Raw genomic sequence first — 20,587 nt, 5'->3', positions numbered from 1 at the left:
CAACTGTTGGTGCATATGTTTCATCTGTCCCACACTCCTAATCCTGCATAGCAAGTTCCCTTGTTCGTTGATGCAAAATCCATTCGAGGAATTCGCAGCTCGAAGGAAAGAGCAAAGGCAGCGGCCGTTCGAGGCTTCGACACGCAATGGTATATCACCTCTGCCCACAATCTTTTTAGTGTTGCCATACTTCACTGCACAGAGACATACAATAATAATAATAATAATAATAATAATAATAATAATAATAATAATAATAATAATAATAATAATAATAATAATAAAATAATAATAAACTGCTGGGGCTTAAAGTCCCAAACCCACGCCATGATTGTGAAAAACGCCGTTGTGGAGGACTCCAGAAACTTCGACCTCCTGCATGGGGTCCTCGAACGTGCACCTGAATCTAAGCACACGTAGCTGCCAGGCTTCGATCCAGCGTCTTGTTGGTCGAGCACCATATAGCCACTATACCATCGTAACGACAACACATAAAACAGGTAAACACCCGGGGCTACTGGAGTATTCTGTAACAAATGTGAGTGCAGCATCGCTGGAAAACTTCAATCGAAACTATGTATCAGGAAATGAATGCAGAGTGAGACATAACACTGTTGCATCACTGCTAAAGAGACTTCGTCATTGTAGCGTTGTTGTCGGTACGTGTAAATGAAAACTGCACACCATAAGGCATTGCGGTCCGCACGACGGGCAATCTTCAACGTCGGCCGCGATCTCGCTGGCGTTAAATCTGGCTGCTAACGCTTTGTTACGGGCACAAAAAATTCCATAAGCAGTGTAATTCTGCAAACTTTGCAAATTGCACGAATAGTAAAGTTCATTATTTATTCAATATGTTCCATAAATAGAGAATCCTCGCTGAAAATAGCCGCGATAAACATCAAGCAGGATCCGCACGTCTGTAACGACGTCCGAACATCTCATGGATAAGGTTGCGAATATTCCCAGCAGTGTGCAAAAGTAATGTTAGCCTGTCTGCAAATAAATTGCAATAGCAATAATGATAAGTATACCCATCTGTCGGTCCTCTTGGGTCCGGCGCTTTTTTAGCCAAGCTCTACGTCAAAAATTTGCTCAGACACTATGCCAGGAGCAGCCGCGCAAGCACTCAACCTCGTTCCAGGAAGACAAAACAACGAAAAAAAAAAACGGGTGACGCAAAAGCAACGTGTACGCAGCTCACGTTTTAGCAGTGTTGTTATTCGTCACTCCAGGTCCTGAAACTTGCGCCAGCAACACTGTTAATACTAAGCAATATTGTCTACCACATTCCAGCATATAGAGGTGTTTTCGCTTTAGACTATGTGTGCTTTTTCTTGGGTGCTGCTGCAGTTTCTAGATTAAGTCTTTCTGACGGTGCTTCGTCAGTGGCGAAAGAGTGATCATCGCAGCTGAATAATTTGTGGGGATGATCCTGCTCCTTCTTCGGTCATTGTGGTCTTATGGCTGAATGACACTATAGGTACAGGAGTGGCGAACTCCTCCGGGCGCTCCTTGATTCTGCTATTCAATCCCCCGAACTGATGAGCTATGGAACTCAACTCTTTCCTGGAGGCACGTCTCTGCTTTGCGAAGAGTTGCTAACAATTTGTGAGTGTAATCTTTCACGTCGTACGTGTGATACAGTGAATGGTTGGGAAACAATATGACTGAAAAGTCGTGTATTTTATTGCATCAGCAAAAGCATCAAAAGCTCCAATGAACACTTGATAAAAATACGCATGAAGCTTTTGTACTCGCAGACGTGCAATGCCATTTGTGAAAATAAGATGTTTTAGCGACGTTATAGTGTCCCGTATATACAGCGTACCCACACATCTCTGGATACAAGGTATTGCTCTTGAGGCGCATTTCTCCCTAGCAGCTACACACACCTGAACTAGTTCTCGCGCCACTGATGAACTTTGGAAACTGTGACATTTTTGTCAACAATAATAAGCGTAATTTTCCCGTACGTCAGACTCTGCCTTTAAGTTTCACCGTAGGGACAATCCAGCCTCCGAATCGGTTCTCGATTTCCTTGGCAACAGCCAGACACAGCCTGTCGTTTCCCCTCTTAGCAACAACTTGAACGCACAGGGGTAAGTTATTCGCTGACCGCATCACGGGACACACGGTGACAGGCACCTTGAACAAATTGAACAAAGCCGTCATGCTGGACGAATCCATAAGTGCCAGGTCCTGGTTCTGGAACGGGGCAACGTTCGGGGTAGCAGGCAGAATCAGAATCCCGTCGTCCCCCAGCGTCTCTTCGAGTCGGTCGCGGGCGTCTTCTACGGACTTGACGTAGGCCTCCCCTTTCTGCTTCGAACGAAAGCTGCAAAACCACGCGATGACGCAGGCGGCTAAAGCCGCGAGTGTGAGCCGGCCAGCTCCCACAATGTATCGGAGCAGTTCGAGCGGAGTGTTGAATCCGCCGGGCCTGTACATCTCGGCCAGCGGCGTCGGGTCCTTGACGCCCAGAAACTTGAACCAGAGAAACATGCCGAATCGCTCCTCAGGCAGCTGCAGACGGCGCTCTTCGATTCTGTGCGTCTCCTTGAAGTACTGCACGACCTGTGCATCGTTTAGAGACAAAGAACTTAATAAAAATGAGGTAAACTATTTTTAATTATCATAGGAGCTGCAAGAAAAGCGTCAAGTTCCGGATTTTGACACAAATTCATTAACACGCTTCAGTGAACGTGTCTCAAGCGTCCAAGAGAACTGCGGAAGCAATCAGTTTCAACATCTACAGCCGAGGCATCGCCCGAAAGTTTTTAGCAGTAAAGCTGTCTATGCCGGTGGTTGGGTTGTCATATACTTTCAGAAAACCTCACCAAGCAATGATGTCCTAATGCATCACCTATCAACGAATCGGGGGAAGAAAGGAGATAGGGAAAGACAGGTGTAAAGGAGAAGAAGAAGAAATTACTATAAAAATGAAATTTCTTGGTGCACCGGGATTCGAAGTCTGTCATCCACGGTCTGAAGGCGAGAGTCGTAAACTCGTCGGCTGTCCTGGCAAGCAAGCAGAACAGGCATTCATGGAACAGTCATTCATTCATTCTTCACCCGGGGGCACAGTACTAGGTCCCGCGAAGTATAACAGATTCCTTGCTAAACCCACAGTATGCACACAACTACTCCGTTTCTACAAACAGGCCGATCAACCTGTTATTAAGGCTAAAAAAGTGACTCATAGGCAGCTAGCTCCTGCCTTATTCGCATAAAACCAAATGCGCAATGCGTGTGATATGTCAATAGTTTGAATTAATTGCTAAAATTGTTTTATGTCCTTAGATAACATAGTTGTGTCCTGGTTTAGCATCTAAATTCAACACAAGTGTTCCAGCACTAAGATTGAAACAAGAAATGGATGAAGACATCAGTGCACGCAACAAATAAGACTATGAAAGACGACAGGCGTAACGGTAGCCAGTTAGTAGCAATAAATGCTCACTTCGCTATACAGTAGAGTTTGGTCTAAACAGAATAGAGGAGGAAAACAAGAACGCATCACAAAAAATAGTAAGCACAAACGCAGGGAAGGCCATTCATCACCATCATGAATTGTTTGGCATATTGTTGCATATACACTAGACAAACGCATCCTTAACTTTTCATATGTAACGAGGTTTTCAAAGAATTCGTGAGGACGTTCGTGAAAAATACTGACCCTTCTAACAGCTTTACGAGCATCAGGGATCACACGGCTGATGTAGAAGCTTCCTTCATTTTCCATGTAGTACAGCTTTAGTGTTTTGAAATTCACCTGCAGGAAAATATAGAGCTCATTATTATTTTATATTACTTGTTTCGGGGACAATCTATTAACAATCCAACATTCCCGGCAACACGATGTTGCATTCGGGTACAACAATTTTCAGTTTGAATCTATCACTAAGGAATTTAATCTAATAGAGAAATTTTGCAACCACTGGTTTCATTTACTGGGGAGACAGTGGTTGCATGTGCTGCAATGCTGCAATGCACCCTGCAGAAGTATTCCTGATGTATTTTTTGCGTTGCAATCGTAGTGCGGTTGGTAGCGCCATGAGGGACGTAGATATCAACTATATTTTCCTAAGAGGAAACCTAGGGCACTGCTTTCAACTCCATTTTAGTGGTCTTTCAGCCTTTTCTAAAGCCGGCTTCTGCTTCGCACAAAGGGTTACAAACGAAGCAAAGTGCAGTATAATTTTAAGCATCCAATCCGTGTGATACCAACTTCGAATTTCGAATAATTAATTTTCGAGAAAAGGGTAACTTTTCTTGTGTACATACTAGCCAGTTTGTGCTTGTTCACTTGTTTTTAAATATTTTACTAGTCAATCATTACAAGCTGGAAAAGTAATCGTTCTTTTGTTGCTTGTATCATTAGTTGTTAAATATATTTCTTTATTTCCCACATGCGGGGGTGAGCCTGCGTCAATTCAAACGACTGAGCCTTATTTTCAACAGCAAATGTTTAGGCGTGAGACTTGCTCGAAAAACTATTGTCGGTCCTCCTGGGAACATTATTTCCTCAACATATACGTGCCAAAATCCTCTTTTTTCTAAGTTGTCAAGCAGAATATTCCTTGAGCTTGTGAACCACAGCAAGCAGCAAGTGAAGCGTTTCACATCAGAAACTGTATCTCACCTTCACTCCATGATTGTGGAGCACTGTTTGCATTAGAATATACAGCCATTTCAGTTTAATAAAGCACTACTGTTGCGTGTATTCCGGTAATAAATCGACACTTTGTGTTGCCTAAATTTGCAAATAGTTGCATTCATGAAGTGCGCAAGTAAGGTGTATGATCGGGCCCCATAACATTGTGTTCAATAGACGCGAAGCAGCTCATTGACTAGCCTGTATAACGCTGTCCATCCGTGTCACCGTGCCAACGCACCACACCAGTTATTGGAACGATGCCAAGCAGATCAAGTCACCGCTGCGCGTTTACGTCACTCTCTCCCTCCCTCGCACCAGCGGCCGGCTCCTCCCAACACGTCTAGGTGGTGTTGCTCCTCCGCCCGCTCGCAACACACTTCTCTCTCGTTTCACTCTCTCCTCCACTTGCAACGTTCGACCGAACGTCGAGGGGAAACAGTCTTTCGGCTCATTTACCTGCGATGAAACTCACACGAAACCGAACCCGCCTCTCGTGTCTTTGGTTTAAAAAAAAAATGGTTACTCGAGTAAAGGCTACACCGTGTTTCACTTCAAACCGTTCTTCCAGCCCCCGCGTCGACGTCCGTTTCAACCGGGCCAACGCCGTGCGCACCACTGCTGCTTCGCATCTAATCATGGTTTCCTTAGGGGAGATGGTCGATAATTTTTTCCCACACAAAATGGAGATGGGAGTTCCAAGAATTGTAGCTTGAGTGCGTCTTAGGCCCTATAGATACATTCCTGCGATATACATGGTGAATAAACTATATGCAGTCAATGAGGAAAACTGAATGCACTGCACACACAAGTGGGAAGTTGCATAAAAGAAATAAAAAAATAAAACTATGCAAGTTGCAACAAGAGATGAAGTACTCTACTCGTATAATATAAACACAAAAAACAAGGGAACTATACGCTGAACCTTACAAAATAGTGCAGGGTAATTCAGACGCACCTTCTCATTTAGTCTAAACACGTCAGTGGACTTTCCCGACAGAACTTTAAGCAGCAGCGGCAGGTCTTCCGCAAACCTGGTCATGGGTCCCACGCAGTTGTACTGCTCCAGTTTTTCTCCGACATCTGGGAGCAGGCCAGTGTTGGGCACCACTCCTAAGGGCACGTTGCGATGAAAATACGAGAGTTGGCACGATAACGGTAGTGCCACAGTCGCCTCTGTTTGAACACACTTGTCGAAAGACGCAACCTTAATGCTCTATCAGTAAAAGCATGCTTGTTTCGTCTCATGACGGCTTTCTTATGAGGCAGAATACAAGCCAGATAAAAAGAGAATGTGAAATAGACTAGGAAACAATAGTTTCGTAATATGCACACCAAGAAATATTTAGCCCGCACTGCAGACGTTCGGGGCCAGATAGAGGCTTAAAGTTATGATAACCTATCCGAATGGGAAATGCTGTAGGAGATAACCTCTCCATGTTGCTTCCTGGAAAAAATAGAAGTCCGCTTGTCTAAATGCTCGGGCACGCGATGTTCGTGTTTAATCATATCTCACTAGTTGGCTACAAAGGCTAAGTTCTAGAAAATAATGAGTAATATATTATATATGGTGCTGCAAATGTATAGTCATATCTAGGTACGCTAGCTATCATGCAAGCACCCTATCTTGAAATGGTGCAGGGGCCAAACGGCTGTATATGACATGCCGCTACGGCTGATTATCATATTTCCGCGTTACTCAACAGCTGCGAGGGGTTGAAAAAAAATAAGGGTAAATTACTAAATTAACAAAAAGGCTATGTTCACATTTGTTACCCGCTGTTGGCTTGTGGCCGAAGATGCCACAGTAGGCGGATGGTATTCGCACGCTTCCACCGATGTCCGTGCCCAAACCAATCAGGGAGCCAGCCGAGGCAAGAAGGCTTCCCTCTCCACCTGGGATTCACGAAAAGAACGAGCGGTCAAACAACACGCCGTGCCCAGTGTATGCGACAAGTTAATTGAAATTGACCAAAATAGCATATATCAAAACTAGGACGAAGGATACAAGACACACAAGCAAGTGTTATCAGTCGTGGATGTTAAAGTTACATAGCAACCCATTAAGCTTTCGGAGCCGCCCTAACGACGGGCTCCAGCTCAGTTACGCCCTAGGCTGCAGAGTAAAAGCTTAACTCAAGTGTATATCTGCATGCCCCAGCGTCAACTACTCTCCCCAACCCTGCCAGGGTGTTCATGCATTGAAGCTCCTAGAACCAAGCGAGCATTAGACCATGTCACGAATATACGTGGCCAGACAGCGTACAACTTCCGTGGTGCAGAAAGTACGACGCCAGCATCATATTGAGCCCCGACATTCTTTAAGACATTTGGCACAATGTGTACGGAAGAACCGAAAACCACTCACGCGTCCAGCATTCTGTGCTAGTCATTATTGCAATTTTTCATTTCTGTTATGACTTCTTCTAGTCCATTTAGTGGTATCATGATCTCGAATGCACGCAGATTCCAACCTTCCTGAGAGAACACTGCCTGAAGCGATGTTTACACTACTTATAGCAGACCGCAAACAAGATACGACCGGTCCTTGCTCAATCACCCTCGAGATGTCGGGAACCTTATCACACAACAAAGGCTTCCCAATTTGTTTGTTTTTGTTCATTTGTGCTTCCTTTTGTCTACGTTCAATTTTCCAATGTTTTAGTTTCCATCGCACATGCATGAAAATATCTGGCGGAAAATTGGGGCATTGAAATTATTGCAATGGTCATATGACTCATCAGTTACACGAAAATTTGCTTCTTTGATAGCTTCCTTGAACTACATATCTGAAAGAGTTGAAACTGTGGAATTTCGGCAATGGCTGCACTGAACTTTTCCTTGCATGAGTGCACGGGCCAAAATTCTGTGGCAAAATGACCGCCGGGTGCCGTGAATCTTTAAGTCGCCTACATTAGATTTCAATCGCTTGTCGTATTTTCTTTTCTTTATTTGCTTTTTTTTCCGTCAAATATTAGAATTTAGTGATCATCACGTGAACAAATTGCGAGTTTGTCAATGACTTTTAGTGAATATCTGTGTTTAAGTCATTGGGAAAATGAACAGCTAACGTTAATCATGCACTGGCAAGCGAACATTAAATTTAATGAAAACTACACTGGAGACAGCGTTAAAGAGTGAATATGTGCTTTCGTTCTTACCCGCGTATATATTCGCTGTACATCGGAGCTATAGCGGTTTTTTCAACTCCCCGGCATATTTCATTGAAACGTTTATTAGAATTGAAAATATTTTCACTATAAACGAAAATTAATTCAATTTCCACTTACTGTGGTTTACCTAATGGTTATTATTTACGTCATAGCTCAGTAGCATGTGGCAACTCTCGAATAAAGACATGGAAATTTATAAAGAATAAGAAAACCATAAGAAGAGCGAGAAATACGGGGAAAACCAGCAGTTGTTGCGTGTTTGATTACAACTGATGAGCGAAGCTCCTTGGATATGGACAAACACGACAATGCGCCTGACCTCACTGCTGAATTTTATGAAGGCGGCAGTGCGGGCAGCGAGGGGAGAGTTTGTGGGCTGCACTCGCTGGCGGGAACGGCCGAGAGTGTGCGGCCAGCACAGCGCAACCCAAGCCATCTGCCTGACTAGGCTGCAGAAACTAGGTGTCTTTTTCCTCTTCTCACCACTGCCATCTGCCACCGCGCCTTCGCTCCCGCTGCGCTGGGACCTGTTCACCTGTTCACCTGTGCACCTGTTCTTTTGCTCGGCGCGCTTGTCTAGCGCAGGGAGCTTCGACAATTACGACGGAGTGCTGGCCTACGGAGATTCGCTCCTAGAACTTACGGCAGCTTCGCAATATTGGTGCCAAGCCTGCAGGAAGTGTAGAGCTGGGCCGCCCTTTTTTTGTTTTATATTTCTTTCCTCCACTCTTTCTTCTTGCATTTCCAGTTTTGTCTGCCCATTTTCTCTTTATTTACATATATTTCTGCTTTTCTTCCTATTCTTCCCTTTTCTTTTTTTTTTCAGTTTCTCGCTTGCTTCCATCCTTTTTTTTCTTCAATTTTTATACGCGTTTTTTTTTTGTTTAAAGTGCTCCGCTCAAAACACCAAGGCACTCGAAGAACAAGAAGAAGTATTCTCTCTGGCGCGAGCACGCCCTCAATACGCTACACATGGCTCTACTGTATATCGCTTTGCCTGCACTAAAATCATAATCAGGGCACTCGAAGAACCAGGGGAAGAAGACTTCTCTTTCGCGTTAGCGAGCACTACAGATGGCTATGCTGTACATGGTGTTGCCTACCTTACACCAAGCGACGACGACAGGATACAATCACAGCCGACTCCCCTTAAGTGCACCACATTTCAAAACAGGCATCAAAAAGAAACAGGAAAAACAGAAAGCTAAACTAAAAGAGAAAGAAAGAAAAAAGCGGAGAGTGAGGAAGAGAGTATGGGAGAAACGAAGACGAAAGGAAGCTCATAGTGGGCTGGCAGGTGCACTGCGGGTGGCTTCGCTTGCCGTAAAGGGATTGTCGGGGGTTTCTCTGATTGGTTACAGAACAAAGTAGCTTGGTTTGCGGCGTCTGCAATGTACATAGAGATGCGCAAAGCACTCGAGCATTGGCAGTTTCTGTGGCTATATGTAAGCAATGTTACTTTGCACAATTGCGGATAGTTAAAACTACCAACACAGTTGGCGTTGCCGCAACACGAAGTTACGCTGAAAATTCGCATTAAGGGAGCATCGTTATCATGGCGGAATTTTGTTTCCTTTTTATTAGTTCTACAAGTCTCGCAACTGATAACCGTAATGGTTATAAAAACGATGGAAAACCGTTCTTTCTGTAAGAGAGAGCGCATTTCTGACGAAATTGCTGACGCACAGCAAAGCATGAAGATTGCAGACAATAGCTGAGACTCGTTCATGTGTTCCCGCCAGATCCGTGTAGCGAAAATGCTCACCGCTGCTTCCACCTGGGCTTCGGCGCGTGTCGTGCGGGTTTCGCGTGCAGCCGTCTACGAGGTTCAGCGAATCATCCCACATGCATAGTTCGGGCACGTTGGTCAGAGCCAGGGGGATAGCTCCGGCTGCCCTGAGGAAGGCCACGGTCGGGGCGTCTTCCACAGCACGCCGTCCATGCCAGAAAACGGACCCCGCGTCCTGTCGCATACCTACAAGGCAAACATAGTTTCTCAGCTGAAATCCTCGACACAGGCCCTCTTCTTCTGGCCACTCTCTCTACAGGCGTGCATAATCAATGCAGTGTCTGAACTAAGGCCAGTCACCATGCAAAATACAGGCGACTAAATTGCGGACAGAGTAACTTAGTATGACGTTTTCTTGCCAGGCATTAGGTTATATCGTGTTTCCTGATGTTTTTTCTCCACGGGAACATTAGACATGTTAAAAGTGAACTTTCCGAGTGCAAATGAAAAAAAAAAGTGTGAGAAAAGTGTTCTGTTTTTGTAACAGGGTCAGACGGCTTACTTTAAGCATGCGCGTGGACTGGCTCGTTGATATACGCCGCAGCTCTGGTTTTTGTTTCTCTTATCTTCGTTCCAGCACATTTCGTACAGATGGAACACACAGGAACGGCATGTTCCTCAACGTGGAGCTTACAACACGTCTTAAAAGAATATATTTTGTCCCCGTTTACATAGTTGGCTGTTTAACAAGGGGGCAAACAACAGTGTGCGAAACTTGATACAAGGTTTCAGCTTCTTAATTCTTTTTCTGCAGACTCAATATTCTCTGTTTGTGAAGGAGCTTCATAGGGTTTACCTATCTTTCTTATATATCTTCGAAGTTACTAAATTTGAAGTATTTTTTAGCAAACTGCTTCCAACTTGAACGTTTCTTTCTTTCTTTATATCTATCTATCTAGCCGCCCTCGTCTGGGGGCTCTCGTTATCGGCTCTTTATCTTGGTGTAGACCAAAATTGTTTTTTTTTTGGGGGGGGGGTGGATTTGAAGAGTATGATTGTCTGGTGATGGTCGACATGAATAACGTGGAAATACTGGTGCGTACATCGTCAAGCCCTTTCCTCTAGACACGTGTGGCACATACCTGTATACCACGCACTGTGGTAAGCGGGTATGTGTCCCACATGATAGACAGTTTATGTTTACCCCGAAATGGCGAGGACAGGCATTAGTAACTTCAATCTGAGAGCGTTAAAAGAATCTACGATGGGCAGCGCGGACCTGAGGAATGCAAAAATAAGAAGTCAGGAGATCAGCAGGAATCTAAGCCAAGCGTCCTGCATGGCAATCAGATATTCTGCCACAGAACCATGCGAGGTTTTGAAACTGCTTTGAAAAAAGACACTACGTAGGCATAAGGTTGGTGCAACTTCAATTGTGATTGCACTATCTAAACCAATGACGCGGGTGTCAGGCCGAATTAGCGTCAATAGGGGTTCCAATTCTGGCTTCACTTGTATAGCAGTTCTATAAACATGGCAATTGTATTCCTATGATTGAGCAAGCTCTATTCAAGTGTTTCTCAATCCTGGTGGAATACGCTAACGAAAGGTAAGTTTGATATTCACGTCGCCATACCGTAAAGGACACTTCTTTTCAATAATACTGGCGTGCGTGCTCTAAGCGAGCGTTGACGTTATCTCAGACCATAATTTATCTACTGTAATCATCATAGACATTGTGGACACTCCAGTTAAGCCCTCGCTCTGCACACAACTACTGCCCTTAACATCTATCCACCTCGTAGCACTAGCCTAAAAGCCAAAATTATTAAAAATCAGTATACGCTTGAACATTATGCTTCGCCTAACCAACATGATGGAGTAATAAAAGCACAACACTCCAGCCTACCCCTGCTGTGGGTGGTATTCCGTTGGTGGTCGGGTCGTTACGCAATTATGAACAACCAGTTTTAACATTTACGTGCTTTATAGATACGGGAATGCGTAAAAAATGTCTACATAAGTTTCCTGCATACTACTTCCGTCCGCCTCGTAACAATACGCTCGTTAAAAGTGTCACATAGCAAAACTTCTTGATTCATGCTTTCTTTTTATTCCCTTGGTACGGGAGATCTGCCCAATTTTTTCAATCTTAGTATTCCAGCTAGCCGTAAATAACCTCTGATGGCGATGCTGTTTTTGGCAGTGAAGGGGAGCCCTAGAAGCGGCTTCTCTTCTTTCATCTTGCTTGTGCTCATGGTTCCCGAGGCTACCAGTCTGTCGACTTCTTTGGCATCTTCGAGCGCCTCTTTGAACCTATCTTCGACGACAGCATTGATGATGGGCTGCACTTCCTTGACTCGCCCGATGTAGGCCGAAACTAGGTCGAAGCTTTTGACCTGCAAGGGTGAGAAGAAAACTAGTAAAACTACTCGAATGGTTTGCCATTGTTAATTCAGACAATGTCAAACAACATAATTGCAATCGCTTTCAGGCATGAATTCTACATTATGTACTGACCACTTTGCTATCCTGTACTTTAGAAACATTTTCTTTCACACAGCGCAGGCAAATTCAATAAACACCATTAACTTCACGTCACCAGCAGTATTCAATATCAGTGGCAGGCTGATACGAGTAACTTCAACAAATACGAGTGTACATATCACAGTCCGGTTAGCTGAAGGGCCGCTTGGTACACGTTGACACACGTCTGTCCAGAAGTCACGCTGTGTCCTCCTGCAAACGAAACATCGTTATTATGCTGAGTGGCCAATAACTCACCCTATGCTTTATCATCCGAGATTACGGAAACAAGTGGTCACATCGATAGCATCGTATCCTCGATTCTTTGAAGACAATATTGAAAAATGAATTCAAAATGGACATTTCGAATAGTAGTTTCAGTGTGTGGGATCGGCTCTGTTTCAAAATTCAGTCACGTGCCGTGTGATAAACAGCTGCGCTCACCATCCGCCGTCAAAAAATGGGACCCACTTCACAAGAGTGGCTCAACAACTGCTGGGCTGCAACTGCATTTGACAAGTGCCATTTTGTTGCCAGCCGTCTCACCGTGTAAGGCTATGTTGGCTCAAAGTATGGTATTCTTCTCGACCCTGCGAAGCCTGGTGACCTCACCGTTTCCGAAGCTTACTACAGTGAGACATTTCTATGGTTTCGTTCAACTGTATTCAGTTTTTTTCTCTCGTCATTTACATTTTTCACCCATAATCCTAACCTTTCTATAGCATCTCGAAGACAACTAAGATATAACATTATACGCCACTTGCGAAGACACGTACTCAGCACGAAACAATCTCCTAACCTTTTCACATATTGCCCGCCATGTAGATTTTCAGATGTTCTGGCACAAATTTGAACTGTCTCTAGTGGGCGGGTCTCGGCATCATATTTGCCAAAAACAATTTCGGTTTCTATTAGATGTTCTCTCTTCTGCTAGGCACACTTTACTAAGGTATAAACAAACAAATATATCAAAAATAATTAACATATTACCATGGTTATTTAAATTCAAAATTTACATCTGTAAGTGTATATGGATGGCTATGCAGCGTCATTCGTCACAAAAGTGCTATCTGCTGGTGTCTTTGGGAAAGGACTTCGTTGTCGCCGAGTGCCTTACAAAATGCGCTGTGTATGGTGCGGCGTGTAAGGTGACGATGTAGGATAAGTGTGGTGACTTGCTATGCTCTTTTCACCAAAGGCGTCCCGTGTCGGCTCTGAGAACAATTATTCAAGGTGAAATGACTGCTCATAATAGACAAAATGACAATTCAGCATCAAAAATAAGCCGTTCAGCAATATTAAACTGGTACTAACACCCTGCAGAAGACTGTTGCATTCACCATATGTTATCTTGAACATGACATGCAATGCACGGTACGCACCTAACTTTGCATTCTACGGCAACTACAAATTTGATAACAGCAGCTATACAATATGACTCAGCTACTAAGGTGCGGACAACTGCATTAACTATTTGAGCTATATTAACATTGCGAAGAATTGGCTGCCGGGGTTGCATACAGTAAGATTCCTTCATAAACTATGCTCAAGTTTGAAACTGCTATTATCCGCAATCTTGACAGCCATAATATATATGCACAAACAAGCTACTGAGTGGCATGTCGAGAGTTTACCATCGGCAACCATGCTGTACGACAGTCTAGTAGTTCATCTCGCTTCACATCCTACAACACTTTTCCGTATACCACGAATTTCTGGCTATTTTTGTAGGGGAAAGAACTGTAGAACGTTTGAGTGAACTCTCCAAAGATCGTGCTACATACCCGCACCACTCCCATTTAAGGTCCACCATATGGTAGACATTGTTAGGAGAAAGAATGCTTAATTTCTATTTTCGCGCCTCATCCAGCGCTACACCCCTATGAAGACTCACACTCACGTCTGCGTGTGTTGCCGTGGCTACGCGGGCAGTAAAGTTTTGTGGGTGTGTCCCTGGAGCTTCAAAGCCGCGCAGACAAGCCTTGATTCACTGTACCCCCTAACCTTAGTGATGCTATATCATATAGTATGATACAGCCCAAGAATAAAAGTAATTTCCTCCGAGAGCCATAAAGGGCCCACCTAGAGAGAATTAGCGCGCATGTCATTTACGTGCAAAGAACTAATAGTGAATGGTTTAGAGTACTGCATACTTTACTGCGGGCGAGTCATAAGCCATCGTACTATTGTAAGATTATCTAATCGCATTTACTCGTTTTTGTCATGCGAACCACGCTTTCGTTAATTCAGGTATGTGACCTTCCCTTACAGGCACATAGTCACGTCCTTGATTTTCGATCGAAAATTCAAACTTTCTCTTATATTTGTGCAAAGATTTTGGTATTCGCCCCGAGATCAGGCTATAGAGGGCAACACCGTCACCGTGCTAGTGTGGATAAGCGGCCGGCAATGCGCTTTGTGAGCGCTGTGAGCCGATTGTCGGCAAATAAATTGTGTTGACTGCTGCATACTGGTAATATATATGCCGTCCGTTGCTTAACGGACGTACGAAGCTCACCGAACGTTACTATTACTTGTGACAGTAACGCAGTCCGCCATTAAAAGGAAAGTTCGCGCTTGACGACTGTTTGCGCTTTAGCACTGCAGTGTGTCACATTTCATGTATTTTTTTATTTCAGGTGTTGAGCTTGTTTCTCGTCTACTATGCACTGCTGTAGCATGACTGAATTTATTCATGCACGCTGGTCAATATTACCGACCCGCTCAAACCTCCCCCCCCCCCCCCGAAAAGGAAGAAATGCGATATTTTTGAGCGATGGACCTAAAAATACAGCGATTACTCATCCGCATTTTTCTCTTAATAATTTATTCGTATAATAAACGTAGGACAGTCAGTAAGTTTATTTAGCAAAGCTACGTGACTTACAACGACTAAGCACGCTTGTTCTTCGTCCTATAACAGTACAAAAAGGTGATAGTTCAGCCCGCAGCTTTTTTATATTGATTATCTGCATCACAGTGATGCAAAGGTTCGGTAATTCGATGGAACAAAGTTTTTTTTTTTTTTTTTAAGCGAATGTGTGTCCGCTTCTTCCGTCGTCTAGCACAACGCCACAAAAACGCTCAGGATAGTATTAAAAACATAGAATGACGTTGTTTTTGTAATTATACGACATATGTGAGGCACGCCGTCTGGATTAATTTTGACAATCTGGCCCCTTTTAAGCGAACTGAAATGTAAAAACACAGGTTAGGCAATTAGGAAACTCCAATCATAAATTGTAATACAGCGCTTGAGTCGGCCCTTGGTTTGGATTCGAAACGTCGGTTTTCTGAATACAAATTTTAGTTGAAGTTATTTAATTGCCTCATTCCTATTCCAACGAGGCAGACTTCTGCCAAATGTTCACCTTTGATATGACCACGGGTCTATCTGTATAAATGTCGCCCAATGCTAAAACTGCGCACGGCAACTCAAGTTTAATTAACTCCGTGTCATTCAACTGAAGCAATGAAGTGTCAGAATTCACAATACAGCAGTGTCATGGGACAAGGACCGTAAAATACAAGGTTATCTCAAGCACAACTAAAGCTCATCGCATAACTGATAAGCAAGGACGCCACAATTTTGTTTTGAAGTATATAGACACCTAATAGCAATGCAAAGCTTTCGTTCATCCTTGAGTCACTAAAACGCTGCATTCACTCAATATTATTATTCCTCATGTTTGGGACGACGCCAAGTGCACTTTACGATGGGCTTCAGCTAAAAAGCACACCTACACCGGCATGATCCTGGCGAAGAGAGGCGACGGCGACGATACACATCACTCTCGCCAAGTGCTCAACCTCACCTTATTGCGGTACACATACCAGCTAGTAAGGCCAAATGCTTCTGTGGACAGTGCTAGGCAAACGTACAAGCAAATACTCTTGTGCTAAGAGAGTGGGACAAACCACCCTTTCAGTACGAGCATGACGTACGTGCACGTGCTAGCCTATGTGGATAGCAGACGACGCAGGGAGCAATCCACCGCTTGTAGCAGTGGGAACCAGGCGGCGACTCCACTAAATCTCGGAGCGAATACCCTTTAGCCATGCGTAATATTTTAAATAGTAATGGCAAGCTTTTAATCTTAACTATGTTTTTATTAGCAGCGAGAAAGGTCTTACGCTTAGAACGGAAACCACATTACGCGACTTTCTTGCACGGCTGAATGGCAGGCACGCAGCATTTATGGGGAAGAAGCTTGTATTTACAGTTGCAAATGACTGTGTAGCATTGATTGGTAGACGTTTCTCAGGACGCCAAGAAAGTTTTCATCACCTATGTAAAGCTCCTGAGCTTGGAGTATAGCCTAACAGGAATTGGTTCTAGAAAATGTCTCTCTCTCTCTCTCTCTCTCTCTCTCTCTCTCTCTCTCTCTCTCTCTCTCTCTCTCTCTCTCTCTCTCTCTCTCTCTCTCTCTTCTTTCTTTCTTTCTCTCTCTCAGCGCAGGGCATGCCTTTCCACAATGCTGCTGTCTAATTACTACCGTCCTCATGGGACCCTACACCAGACATACTCCGCCAAGTACATTACTGAGTCCCACTTGTCTTACATAAGTAGTGACGCTGCAAGCGAGATAAGAGTCTGGTCGAATGGCTCAAAACTATCATACAGCCCGCACAACCAGGTTTTTCTTGCGTTGCCAGAAAGGCTGGCTTTGCTCGAGTGGATGTCAGGAACAAGTGCTAGCAACATATGCTATTGTGCTTGCTCTGTTTGAATTCTCACCAAGCCAATTGTTTCGTTATTGCTTATTTGTACCATTGAAGCCTGCGGGTAATCTTCAACGGAAGGCCCCGCAACTCTTTTTGAGCATGGTCAGAAAACACTGTCGATTGGTAGTCGTGGCTCCCGAGAACACGTGTGTCAAATATTATATCACAGCAGGTGGCGTCGAATGAATTCTCAAAGCCAGCTAAAAAGCACTTTCTCTTCTATGGACAAGTGACGCTGCAAGCTTAAATATTACCGGGTCATGGTACAAGTAGCAGCCATTAACTTATTTGGGCATGGCGCACTCGGTCGTTACTTGGGCCACCGCGGGAGGCTGCTACTCGTCCTCGCATGCACTGAAAAGCGGCGCATTCGAAAAAAAATTTAAAATAGCTTGAATCACGAGGCAAGCGTGACATATTTTCTTCCCCCTAGTCACTCCCTGCTTCGTTTACAGCACTTTCGACTGAACAGTAGAAGAGAGAATGTATTTGAAGCTTGCGACAGATATTGGCAACTCGGCTGGTACTCGGCGTATTCCGAAAATATTGGCGGCAGTAAAATCGTGAGGCAATCCGCTCTTTTCGTGAATTCATTGCATGGCCACCTGGAAAGGCTTTTCAGGGCCCATTTAAAATCGCTGAATGTACACAACTTGTAGACGCCGCTTCGTGTACCGCGAAAAATACAAACATTAGGATTTGCTAAACCTAACATGACCATAGGTGATCTCGAAGCGTACAGTTCTACACTTGTAATCGCACAACATAATATTTACGCCGATAGTTCATGCGTAGGCCGGACGTGCACTCGTTACACCACAATGACTATGGCTATAATTTTTCTATGGAACAGCCGTTGAACCATAACGAAATTAACTCGCATTACACTGCGGTGATGTATTATACTCGAGTGAGTACTGCGGGAAACGTGAACATTCAGGAAGCTAATATCCTAGCAACGCAAACGAAGACGTTCTCGTGTGACGCATATTTTAACTTTAAAAAATATGTACAAAAACTGCAGTACATTTTTCTCGTGCAAATAATTGTAATCGGTTTGTAAGCTCATATAAGCCATAATAAGCAAAAAGAAGTTTACGACTGCAACAAACCTTCACACAATATAATAAGTACTAGTCGCTTCACTGCACAGATGAGAGTTGACTACACCACTGTCGCTTGTTTCGAATCCCGCCCAGTCGAACACGCTGCACATTCATTGCGTTTTGCTTTTCCTTCAGCATAGCTAAAAACATGCATGCGATTTCTGCAGGACATTTTTTTTCAAATGCATGACAACCAACCAAAAAAGAATGTCCCCTTTGCTCTTTCCGAACAATGTGCAATATCTGATGTTATACCGTGAAAACCGTAGCAGAAGATATCGCACCTTTCACGAAAGGCACAAGCACTACTAAAGCCCAAGTGGTATTCAAACTCGCTTGCAAAACGAAAGTACTAGACTAGCTGAGTGATAGGCAAACCTGTTGCAATAAATTATTTCCGCAGGCGAGCTCAGGTCTTTCGTGTTCGTGCAGTTAAGCCATCCATATGAGATAACAAAGAAATTAAATGGTACACCAGCATCTTTGCTTTCAGTCCTTGACGGGTTAAGCTATGCACGTGGGGTGAGAAACAGATCGAAAAGAAAGAAACTAACGTAGCAGCTGCATCTGAGAATGTCAGACGGAGTTATTTTTCCTGATTGCGCGCTGGTATGATGTGTAGCTGGATGGTGAAGCTTCATCTAGAGCCCGGAGAGACACGACTAGAGCATATGTCTGAACATTTGTCGAACTCTTTTACCAACGGCATTAAATTTCGCGGTGTTTTTCGTAGGCTGCTATGTTTTCATATAAATCACAAAAAAGTATTCGATAAACACCCACCGGTGACGTATTTGAGGGAAAAAGAGAGGGAAGACTCTTCATTGAAAAAAAAAAGTGCCACCGGAGATTTGTCCGATAAACTTCGATTTTATTAGCCCCTTCGGCCTTGTCTTTTTTGCTCAATTTTTTTACTCTTATCAAAAAGCCTCAATCTAAACGGTCATTGATGAATTAAATTCATCAATGACCGTATCAATGACCGTATAATCATGACCGTATATCAATGACCGTATAAACGGTCATTGATGATATATATATATATATATATATATATATATATATATATATATATATATATATATATATATATATATATATATATATATATATATATATATATATATATATATATATATATATATATATATATACACTTGACGACATCTTCATTTTAGTACTGAAAAGGCAAGCACATGAAAAATCCGTGAAAATTGTGAGTGGCGCCTGCCTGCACTGTTTCATGTGTGTTTCTTTTTATAGATAAAGTGAAAATGTCCTAATGTAGTAGCCCCGAAAGCTCGAGACAACTCGATGCACAATCCGCAGGCAGCACTGATGGGGCGCACCAGACGACGTTGAATGTATATACGAATTTCGTTAAGCATGCTTGAGTCTATTAATACAAACTTTGTTAGCAACAAAGATGTTTTGTATCGAAGTATTTATGTTTGTGTATACGAGTAACCGCATTGAGAGCTTCCAGACAACAAAAATGCGATTCTGTGTTCTGCTATTTTTGGGTTCAAATATCATTTAATCTAAAATATCTGAGTAATGAAAACAGTGAAAAGTCAAACACAGCAATTCGAAGAATAGGTGATTTTCAAAAAAATTAATTGTGATAACCGCCAAATTTGCGCCAGAAATAATAAACTCCGAAAAACGCTCTCTGACTTTCAATAAAAATAAACTCCCACAACACGGAGCTGTATATATTTGGCATCTGCAAAAAGAAATGATCGAAATCATGCAGGGCAGCTAAAACACGTTCAAAAAGTCACGGCACCTGTCCATTTCTGATGTCCTCGGCAAGAGATGTGGCGGAGCGGAGCAAGAGCTCGTCGGTGACAGGTGGCAGCGGCTGAGGCTTCTTCCAGAAGTTCCACAGGGCGAACACAAGCCTAACCGCATTGCACCACAAGAATACGCCCAACTCCAGCAGCAGCTCGCGACCGTTTTCCAAGGCGGGTCGAGCCATCGCAAGGCGCACGCTGCGTGAGACGACGTGTACGTCTACCACGTATCGCGGCGCGGAGGATACTCCCAGGCTTTGGCGTTATCTGGTTTCAGAGAGGCGCGGCGAGAGCGTACACACATTCGTATCGCTTGCTCTCGACAGCACACAAATAGCGGACGCGAGACGACTACGCACCATGGTCGCCTGGCAAGAAAACAAAACAACGCAGACAACACAATGGGGTTCCCCGGGGATAGGGGTGTATTGTTTCAGAGAGTGCGTCGTCGTCGCTCTTTATGCAGCTGCGGCTGGCTCTCTCGGTTAGCGGCCGTGCTTGTGCGTGTTCAGAGTGGAAGTTGCATTAGTAGGAAACAATATGTCATTATTTCCACAAAACGGTGTGTCACGTCGGGTCGATGCAAATTTACCCTTGTATTCACAAACACTCCTCGACTCGACCTTCACCCTTCACTTGACAGAGTTTAACACTGCGCCACCACTCAGCTGAAAATGACGCTGCGCTACTCAAGAATCGCAGCAGACTATTGCTAATATGCAGTGACTTGCCGTATCTAGAGATGGCGCTTCCATCGGCTTTTTTAAGTAAAGGCGAAGCGTTGAGAGAAGGGGGGTTTTGAAATATAGGGGTTAAAGTGGCAAAATGCTTCCTAGACGCGGGTTTTTCCATATTCTGCTGATATTTTCAGCGTT

The 20,587-nt window shown here is 43.8% G+C and overlaps 1 protein-coding gene across 1 annotated transcript; it reads right to left on the bottom strand.

Moving 5' to 3' along the window:
• Positions 1 to 1,667: 1,667 nt before the first annotated feature.
• Positions 1,668 to 20,197, bottom strand: LOC119170750 (fatty-acid amide hydrolase 2-A). The gene is made up of 7 exons (XM_037422000.2): positions 19,706 to 20,197; positions 11,739 to 11,958; positions 9,596 to 9,805; positions 6,434 to 6,553; positions 5,616 to 5,770; positions 3,680 to 3,775; positions 1,668 to 2,577 (listed from the first exon to the last, which is right to left on the bottom strand). The coding sequence occupies exons 1-7, from the start codon at positions 19,895 to 19,897 to the stop codon at positions 1,978 to 1,980; spliced, it is 1,593 nt and encodes a 530-aa protein (XP_037277897.2). The 5' UTR covers positions 19,898 to 20,197; the 3' UTR covers positions 1,668 to 1,977.
• Positions 20,198 to 20,587: the final 390 nt, after the last annotated feature.

The sequence above is a fragment of the Rhipicephalus microplus genome, chromosome 2 (assembly GCF_043290135.1).
Source record: "Rhipicephalus microplus isolate Deutch F79 chromosome 2, USDA_Rmic, whole genome shotgun sequence".
In the NCBI taxonomy this organism is placed as follows: Eukaryota; Metazoa; Arthropoda; class Arachnida; order Ixodida; family Ixodidae; genus Rhipicephalus; species Rhipicephalus microplus.
This window is presented reverse-complemented; position numbering and strand designations above follow the sequence as displayed.